Raw genomic sequence first — 10,423 nt, 5'->3', positions numbered from 1 at the left:
TCCAGTCCTCAAACTAAACAAGAATAAATCTTAACCAAATGTTGACATTTTACCCTCCTCCTGGGGCTCCTCTCCAGAGATCATAGAAATTTCTTTTCTGCAGCATCCTCAGCCGTAACAATTAGTTCTATCAACCCTGCAGAAAGCAATCAGCCTAATTGTACAGGAAAGTAGAGTACTCATCCAGAAAAAACACTGGTAAAGTAAAATGCACCTCTAAAAATTCAATTCTTATTTTGCCATCATGGTGTAACAACTCGATAAGCCTTTCTAATTATAAATATTCCTCTGGGGATATTTGCCATCATTTGCCATTGCTCTAAAATATAGAGATATGTTCCCAATGATCAATTACTTAATATGCTCTGTAATATATTCAGCTGTGTGTCTTACCTACTTAGCCAAAATATCCAGGGAAAAAAGCTTTGTATGTGAACCCTTGAGCATCACATTCGGCTGCTGGACTAAGTGTTGTAATGCTGATGACAAAAGAAGAAACATTTCTCCAGCAATCAAGGCCTTTTGATACAATTTCCTGGCTTCTGAGGAAAATAGAAAGTGGGTGGTACAAAAGCTCACCTGGCTGTCCTTTCAAAGGTCTCCTTCATTGTACTGTTTTTCTTCAGGCTTTATGCTTCTAGTATCCTTGGATTAAATTAAAAAAAAATCTTAGTTTTTAATGAAACATGTCTGTGGTTGTGGAAAAAAACCCCTTAAAAATTCAAAACCTTAAAATGCCATACACCAACAGTGAAATAGTGAAGAATGAACAGCTGTCTTCAGGAAAGGAAAGATAGGGAACATTACATTGGTTTAATTTTATGGGGGTTTTAATACTATTTCTTTCAAAGAAAAGAGTTTTATCCTATCTAATATTCCCAAAGAAATGATGACTTGGCTGACCCAGATCCTTTACAGAGAGACAAAGTCTCTGATACCTCTCATTTTTGGTATAGTTCATGATGCTGCAGAGTTGGAAATAAAGGTTCAGTACAAAAAGTTCCTCCAGAGAAGTTATTTTGTTTTATTATTGCAATTTCATGAGAAACACAGGTGAGGGAGGGAATATGACGATTCTTAATATTTCACATGTCCACTGAGGAATTTTCTCAGAGCAAAAGAAAGATCATTTTCTGTCTCCCAAAAAATAAAATAAAAAAAATTGCTTTTAATAGCTGGAGGCATCAGAACTTTACAGACAAAAAAAGCTTTATTTTGACACATGGATTTTCTCACTCCTTTTCCTGTTTTCTCCCCTATCCTACTGGTGGGGAGGGAGGGAGCCACCAACTGTGTGAGTGCTCACTTGATAGCAAGGGCCAGTGCATCACAGCCTCAGATCCAGTTAGGGATGTGCAACAACTATAAATATAGCCCCTAGATAGAATTGGCAGTCAGTATTTGGTGGATCTAGAAAAATGTAAGTACTGAATTAAAATCCTTATGGAGGATTTGGGAAGGTTGAGATTTGGTGGTGTTTCAGGAGACTGAATGCATTGGCATTCTGATGTTTTAGCGTCTGTTTAACATCTGTGACACTGAATAAAACAGGGCTGGAGGCTGATCCTTTTTCCTAAACACAGCTAGTACAGACTCATACATATGCTGCCCAAGACTAGCCTCCAGTGGGCTAGAAGTAGCTAAGTGGCTGAGTGGATCCTAGTGGAGGCAATATGCATGTCCTTAACAAACTCCAAGCATCCTGAGAGCCTTAGGTGGTACTGCCATGATGCTAGAACTTGATTATTATTTTGGGCATATTTCAGCTCATTGCATCTGAAGCAGTGTAAGAGCTGGGTTGCAGCCTGTGAAATGTTGTGTTTTAGCAGCATGAAACTGAAGGGCGGATGAATGACACACTGGATATCACACAGAGCCTGTGGGGTGGGTTTGAGATTTCTGGGATAGTGATGAAGAGATGTTTAGAGTGGACAAGGTAAGTCTGGTACACTAGTTAATACTGACTTTCTGAGGGTCATGTCTGGCATGAACCACCCTTAGAGACAGACCTGGATGTTGTCCTGGATAGAGTTAGTTTGGATTGACCACAACAGAGCTATGAAATAAATGAGCATGGAAGCAACAAAAGTGATCAAGCTTCTAGCACTTGGGTTCATTTCACATCCCTCTTTTTTGAGCAATACAGATATAAATATTTAGATTCTGCAGTTACTGTTTTCAGCCAAAAGTTTCTAAATTTCAACAGGAAAACGACACTAGATCTGAATTTTACATAACATTATAGGACTGAAGACACAGCAGCAGTGGCCACATTAATTATAATCAATTTTTGTAATTAAATATGGGTTATTAAGACATCAATCTGCGTGGATAAGAACACTCCAGATGTCAAAGCTGGATTTTTACCAGATAGGGTGTCTGTAGGCACAGCTGTTATCCCACAAATCTTTGCAGTCCTCAGACATTACTTAGGCTATAATTTCTGTGCTACTTCTAGTGCTCCTGCATCTCCTGTATCGATCCTCCAGTTCTATGGAAGGGAGTAAGCTTTGTGCTTGCTTTCATTTGCCAGCACTCTGTACATTAAACACGTATATACATTTGTGAAGGGAAGTGGTGCAAGGGACTATGCACCAGTTCATCCCTTTACAACACACTGCCCTTGCACTCCCAAGTCTGCAGAATGGTTTGTGTACAAATGAAGATCATCTCTGCTGCAGAGCATGTTAGGAGGGACGGGGGGAGGAGAGACCATTGGTGCTGCCTTCTTGAGGCAGCCCTAGGAGATGGGTCCTAGGAGGTGGATATGGAAGCTCTGGGAGGTGAGCTGCTGCTGGCACGGTCCCAAGGAGCATTACAACCACCATGCAGCCTGTGGCTTTCCATATGGCACTTTACTTTACTCCTTCCCCTGCATGTGTGGAGAGTGCTGTAAGACCTAGGTGGCCCAGGCAGTCAGGAAACGTGGCCAGTGGCGTGTTTCTAGTGTAGCTCGACCAGCTGAGGACAAAAAGTGATGACATCTGCACGAGTGGAGCTGAATCTCCTTAGTTCTGCTGCATTAACCTGGAGTAGCATTGCTAGTTCTTTTTTGCTTGAGTTAGAAGTTGACAAACATCTTTTATTTGCTAAGGATATTTAAAATGTTGCTGGTGATCTCCAGCCCTGCAGATCCCATAGATACACCACCACTGGTTAGATGTGATCACTCAAAGGATCTCCATTCTCAGTAAGTAGATCATGTATTTGTCCTCTGTTCAGGTAGAATTAGGAAAGTCGAAGCAGTTTTCTGATTGAGCAGAATTGAAAAGCCAAATTGGAATTTTTCAGGACCATTGCCTTAAGATTTATCTGAAGGTTAGTTTTTAGTTTCATCTTTCCTTGTACACTCCTGCAAAATAGAAACCAAAAACCCCCTTGTGAGAGACTGGACTACGACTCGAAGCAAATGCCCATTTGTGAAGGGTGCTTTGCTGAGACCAGGTTTGCAACTCACCAAGAATGAGATGAATTTTTGGGTGTGTAATGACAAACCTCTGGTCTGCAAAAGACAGAAGGGATGAACTTATAACAGCCAGATTCTACAAGCTGGGCCTTGTGGCTGATAAGAGGGTGGTGCTTTCCACCATGCCAAATTGCCTGCTCTTACACACACCCCCCACAGATAGATAGATCAAGAGCTTCAATCATCACTTTGACCAACAGCAACACTCAAGTCTCATTGTAAATCCAGGGGTGGTAGTTATGTTTCTTCCTACTCTTACCCTTTCTTTCTCTTTCTTCCCTTTTTTTTCCCCTTGCACATTTTAAGTGATATCTTTATGCTTTCATATTGGCATAATACTATAGATAATAATAACCAAAATGGCTATATAGCTGCTTTCCATTGCAACCAAATTGTTCATATATATATAAATATACACACACATATTTGCAAAAACTGATCATTCCGTGTTTTTTTCACTCTAATCTGCCTCAAGAGATTTATTAACAAGAACCTGCATTACTTTCACCTTCAGGGGTAGGTAACAACACCCCCAAGAGTTATTCCCTCTGTGATAGGGAAGTGCTGGGTTAAAAAAATGTCAGAAATATATCAGAAATATATGTCAGAAATTATCAGAAAAATGTCAGACCTCCCCATACTTCTGCACAAACTGTTGTCACCTGGTTTATTAGTGCAGATCAGCTTTGCTGCCACCCTGCGACCTCTGTCTGCCTGGGTGCTGTGATTGAGATGATGAAACTTGAGCTTCAGCTGGTGGATGCCTCAGAAACCAGAATATGTATTGGCACGCCTGCCAGCCCAAAGTTCAGGAAGGGGAGGAGTTTACCAGGAACTGAAACTGATTTCTGGCAGCTCCAAAGTTTTGAGTGTTCCCCTAGCTATAGCAGCAATACTGGTTTCTGCCAAGGCAAGGTACTTGAAAAACCATGTCTGGGGTTGGAGGATGGAGGGAAGGCAGCAGGTACAGGACAGCTACTGCCTTCAATACTCCGTCTTCCTCTCAGGGTAACCCTCATGGCAACAAGGAAACGGAGAAGGGTGAAAACACCCAGAAGCTGACAGCATCTGAAGAGAAACAAGGAGGCCAAGCATCAGCGCACCAACAACAGCAAAAGCAGTAGTAAGTAACGAGGAGCCTGACTAAGATTATCAATGCAGATTACTACCTGCACTGGGTGCCCATTTTCCAGCTTACTCGAGGTATATACCTTTAAAGGTAAAAATACTTTACAGAGAGCCTGAATGTGGCTGAGCATACAAGCAGCATGTTGTCATCTCCTTGGAGCTTCCTACATGGAACCGAAGTTGTTCTGGCAGGCTTCTCGACAGCATGGCTTACACCCTGTGCCATAGCAGTGGCCAGTTCTGTACCTTGGATACTGGCATACGTGGTGTCTGGCATCTTTTTTCAAAGTTTCTTGGCATCTTTTTTCAAAGTGAAATTTCAAATCTGGTTCTAGCTCCCTGTTTTCTGTGCCTCCTAATATTTCATCCTGGAAAGTCTAAAAATACTTACTTTGGCTTAAGAGATGGATATAGGCTGCATTCCAACACTGCTCTGAATGCAGTCAAGGACACAGAACAGCTTCCAGGAAATTCATGCTCACAAAACTAAAAGTAAAGCTTCAGCATTTGGTGCTTTATTGGAATCTATGCTTAGTCCCTCTCTTGCTTTCCAGTGACAATCCTGAGATAACTTGTATAAGCTGTGTCTTGCAGATATAATACAGAATAGAAACTGAAAGCTATGTGTTTGTGTTTTATGCATGTATGTTTAATATAAATATACTTAGATGACCATAGCTAAGTGTTTATTCCTTTTCACGATATGTGCTTTTTCTGAGTTCCTAGTAACAGTGCACGTAATGCTAAGATTATTATTATTATTGTTATGTGCTGATTTTGCTTAGCTTGCTTCTTCCGTCTTTCAAAGGGCAGCTGGCAAAACTGCAAACTGTTTCAGTTTCCTTTCCCTTCTTTCTGGGTGAAGAAGGTGGAGCCACCTCTGGAGGAGGTGTCAGGCAGCTGATGGTGAGCAGAGATCAGCAGCTTTCCACTGAAACCTGTGAATGCTTCTCCATTGGGTAGCAATGATACAGGGACTTAAAAGCTGAGTCCTTTTAAAATCCATCAGCACTTTAATGACTGACTTTCAGGAGAGCAAACAACAATTCCTTAGTTGCTGTCTATTTTCTGCTACTTCCAAATATGAAAAAAAGTTATCTGTCTTGCCTGGTGTCACAGTGCCAGGTATCCACAGTACAGCAAGGACAGCCCCAGTTTGTTTATGTAGCTGTGATGTGTGCATTTGTTGTCGTTCGGGTTTTTTCAGGGGGAGGAGGGGGCAGCAGGACCAGTGGGAGATTCCCATTGGCATAACCATGTTTACCCAGTTTTTCTGGCATATGAACCCCCTGGTAAAGGTTAGGTGAATAATTAATCAATTGGTTTGCCAGAGCTCCCTGCAGAATTTAAGGCCAGAGCACATAATCACACAAATCCCTGTTCCCTCTTTCATCTTACATGATTCTTGCAGACATAAAGCTGTTGTGCATCCACTGCAAAGACGGAGCACTATCTTCTGCTATGTGAAAATATTCTCTCTGTGTCTTCATAAAGTACTAACAAAGAATTAGTTCCTAAATATCAAATGTACAAATTAAAGTCTGCATTAGTATTCAGTTAATGAGAAGAGGGATGAGGGAAAGGCAGGTTGGAATAGAAACCATGTAATATGAGTGGGAAACTAATACTCTAATAAGAAATGAAGCGAATGAGAGTGGGGTTTGCATCCTTCCCTTTAGAAGGGGGATGCTACCTGGCAGTTTGAATGGGATGAAGCGACTTAAACTGCGTTAGTTAAGGAAATTGCAGTTTAAAGGAGAAGGTAGCATCTGAAATACTGAAACAGAACAGTGGAGATCTTCATTCTTCAAAAAAATTGTTTCATTAATTATTACTTTGTTCATTTTCTCAAGCTACATTTCAAGAAAGATTTCAGATTAAAATATCATTTTAGCAGGGATAAATCTGACTCAGCTTTTTCGCTTCCAACCCCTTTTAATATGACCTTTAAAACTAAAATACCTCAGGTTCAGGTTTTCAGGTTCTGGGATAACAAGAGCAGCTGGAGAGCTGCAGTTACAGGGTGGCGGTAGGAGGAAAAAAGCACAGACTAACATTACTAAAGGATTTCTGCAATATGCATAGCAGAGGGAACATGAGGGGCCCAAACAGGATACCTCTGTGCCAAGTAGTGTCTCTATTCCAGCTTCTGCTTGCTATTTTTTGAAAACAGACAGGGGTATGGTTTTGCTGCCAGCAAAGCAGGAGTTGGAGTCTCTTTTGAAGGCTCTGTGTGAATTGTTTCAATGCAAACTCTCTGTCTCAGGCTGTGAGAAAAATTGGGAGTGGGAAAACATCTCAGGAAGACCTTAGGGTCAGATCAGGTGACCTTTTGTTTAGATTAGGCACAGGAAATATGCGTGGGATGTCGCATGTTGCAGTCCTGTTCAGCACTGGATATTCAAACCAGACTATTAAAAAAACAAGGTAGGCAGCTGGTATTAGAGTTAAGATAGTTTTGGTTTGGAAAAGCCCTTATATGATATGTCAGGGGTGAGAAGTGACAATAAAATGGTCCCAATTAAGAAAAGTCCTTGTTCAAATGCAAAACTGAAGCCACACTTTGTACATCCCCATCCAGTTATACATAGAATGTCGTTTCAGGCCATGGAGAAAAAAGTCACCAGGATGACAAGAGCTTGAAACTGCTTTTAATAATAAGCTTGCATTTAAGTGGCTTCACTCTGTCTGCTAAGTGCCATGAAATTAACTTGCAGAAAGCAAATTCCCAAATTGCCCTTGTTCATACCTATTCAGAAACAAAAGTCTGTACAGAAGAAAGGTGGAGAAAAGTGGGGAAATTAGAGGGTGAACTATAGCTAGTGCCTGAAAAAGAAACTGCTGCCCCCATTCAGCAGTCTGCCTTTAGCGCCTTTAAAGCTGCCAAGAATAATATTGGCTCTGGTAAAATCCATTAAAAACTGAAATTCAAAATAATAAAGCCTGAAGATATATTGCTGCACAGCTGGTAACAGTCCCTCATCATTTTGTTTGAAAGGAGAGCAGACTTGCTAGAATGCTTGACTCAAGAAATTGTATTCTTTGACCACTGGAGCCAAATCTATCAGAACTTTCTTTCCTTTCTTTTCCAATCTTAATCCTGAATTTAGAAAAAACAAAACAACAAAAACCAAACCAAAATATCTATGGTGTTATAAGACCCTCATCCTATTGCTGACAGGCTATACTTAGCAGTTCTGATTTTTTTTTCTTTCATGAACTAAAGTTTCTTTAAAATAAAAAAAAAAAAAGTTAGTCAATGTTCTGGTTTGAGAGCAAACCCAGTGAGAGACTCCAAGTCAGAAATGCAACTTATTAGGGAAAGGAAAAAGAAAAAAAGAAAAAAAACCAAAAACCAAAATACATGCAATAATACAAAAGAAAATCACTGACGGAGTTAGAATATAACCTGACACCCTGTTGGTCAGGGTGTCAGTAGCAGTCCAGTTGGATTGGTGGCTGCAGTCCTCCTGGAGTAGCAAACATGGTTCTGGTGCAGTCCTCCTCTGAAGATCCAGTGGGAAAGGCTTGTTCCTTCCCAGCCCCAGACTATATCCAGGTGGGGATAATTAGCTCCTCCCCCTGGGCGGAGCATCTCACAATGTGCTGATGTCATGCGGTGAGTGACGTGGTGGGTCCAGTAAAGAGAACTGGCTCCTGGAAGGAGTTGTCTCTGAGTCATGCAGCAAGGCATTGATGGGCCCATTAACAGGAAACAAGGAAAAAACAATGCCCCTCCTGGTTTTGATAGTGGGACCTTGGAAAATGCTAAAGATAGATTCTGAAAATGTTAGGCTTTGTGTTTTCTCAGATCAGTGCATTCACGTAAGCAGTATGATAAATGATATAATTGTTAGATGTGATGATTGTTTAGTAATTAAATATAATTATTATATAATCATAGGAAGAATCATGAGAAACTACACTGGGAACTTAAGAGAGCTATGTTTAGCTAAAAATCTATGTATACAATAGAACAATATAAGTTTAATAATTAACATGTAAGTTATATAATGATAGAATATAAAAACACGTTCCTCTTCAATGTATGGGGATCAGATCTGAGGCGAAAGCGCCCCTGATTCCCAGAGCTCTTAATAAAAGCACCTACATATAATTGCCTGTGTGATTATATGTCTCCGCACGCTAACAGTTTCAGCAGCTTTTGAGGATGGGAACGGAATACATCTTTATATTGTAACCTAGGACAGTCTACAAAACTGTAGGCGGATTTTTAGCAAAATACTTGTTTTGCCCCCTGCCCAGCTACTGCTAGGAGTGCAAGACAGTTAATTTGAGTTATGGAAAATCTGTTCAGAGTTTAGCTCTCCACTTGCTGCACAGGAGAAGTCTCCCAACCCTCTGTCTTTCAAGCTGATGTACTGATGTTTACAGCCCAGTGGAGCACTTCAGAGACGCCCAGCTTTACCATGGTCAGTAGCCAGCGTTTTCTCCAGGCACAGGATTGGTGTCAGGGTCTGTGTAAGACAACAAATGTACTGTCAGTCTGGATTGGGGCGGGGTTACTGTGCCATATAAACTTGAGGGAGGGAAGGAAGTCCTTCCATATTCTGTATTAGAAGGCTTTTTTGGAAGAGCTTGCTTTGCACAAGCCCTGACATGTTGTCTTGATGAGGAGCTGTGGCAAGGTGATGCATAAGGAATGTATGGGAGGATGCTGCATTTGGGCAGGGGCAATGAAAGGACAAATTCTCTGATGCAGAGACAGCGGAGGAGGAAATACATTGTTGTAAAGAAAAGAGGCAGGGAAGCAGAGATGAACATGCCACTAGCTCAAATCTCAGTGTTCATGTGACACAGCATCTGACCTGCTGAGCTCTGCAGGCACACTGGCAAGCCTGACATGCAGCACATGCACGGCCCTGCAGGGGAGAGCTCAGCTCAGCACTTGGTGCTGCCAAGGCCAGTGCCTGGCCTGGCCATGTATGATGCTCTGTGCTCCTCAGGGTGAGTGATTACCAGGTGCTCCAGCTGGCTCTGGCATGCTCCCTACATGCCTACATCCCTCTCTCTACATCCTGATCCTGTGCTGCACTGAGAGAACTGAGCTGCTCTAGCAGCGGGGACAGCACAAGCAGGGCCATGTCTGACTTTTCTAGACTTAGCTGGGTCTGATGCTGATCTACAGCCCTGCTACAGTGAGCTCTGCCCCTCTAGTGTTATCTGACTAATGGCATGTTAGTGTTTCCAGCGGAGAGGAAGCTGTGCTGTGAGCCAAGTTTGGGCTGAGAGCTACCCCTTGGCTCCCTGATTTGATCTGTCAGGGTGGCAATTTCCTTGGATCTTCAGAAGTTGGTTGAGATTGTCCCAAACAGCGTACGGCTGAAGCACCTGCTCTTCTTTCTGATGTGGTAAGACCACAACAAGCTGCTGAGTCTGAGCCTCATCTAAACTGTTGGAAGTTCAGTTCCAAGTTTCAGTTTTAGTCTTTTAGCCAAATTTTAACTTCAGGAGTTTCGCTACAAGCATGTGGATAACAGCAGAACCTCAGGTCTGTTTCTTTCCTGCAGATTTCTGCTTCTTACTTTCTCCTGGGCTGCTCTCTGCTGCCCTCTCCCTTCTCACTCTTCCCCCTTGCAAGTTCACTCCTTCAGGATTTAACTCTTTGCTTTAATCCTCACAATGCCAAAAATGTTGTCTGTTTTAATGAAAGGGACCAGATACAGAAGTGAGTTACCCTGGTTTAATAATCTTCCAGACATCTTTTGAACTGTGTTAATTAAGTGCATTCCTGGCCTGTGGCAAACACAGGACAAAATCCATGGAGGTAGACTTTTGATGATAAACATTTCCTGCTAATGTAGTTCA

The 10,423-nt window shown here is 41.8% G+C and overlaps 1 protein-coding gene across 1 annotated transcript in view; it reads left to right on the top strand.

The window, feature by feature from the left end:
• The first annotated feature begins 4,337 nt into the window (after positions 1–4,337).
• Positions 4,338–10,423, top strand: part of EPSTI1 (epithelial stromal interaction 1) — a 50,235-nt gene continuing 44,149 nt past the window's right edge. Inside the window, exon 1 of the mRNA XM_005420747.1 lies at positions 4,338–4,589. Within this exon, the coding sequence (XP_005420804.1) occupies positions 4,396–4,589 (194 nt within the window). The 5' untranslated portion in view covers positions 4,338–4,395. The remainder of the gene's footprint in view (positions 4,590–10,423) is intronic.

The sequence above is a fragment of the Geospiza fortis genome, unplaced genomic scaffold (assembly GCF_000277835.1).
Source record: "Geospiza fortis unplaced genomic scaffold, GeoFor_1.0 scaffold194, whole genome shotgun sequence".
NCBI classification, from domain to species: Eukaryota; Metazoa; Chordata; class Aves; order Passeriformes; family Thraupidae; genus Geospiza; species Geospiza fortis.
This window is presented reverse-complemented; position numbering and strand designations above follow the sequence as displayed.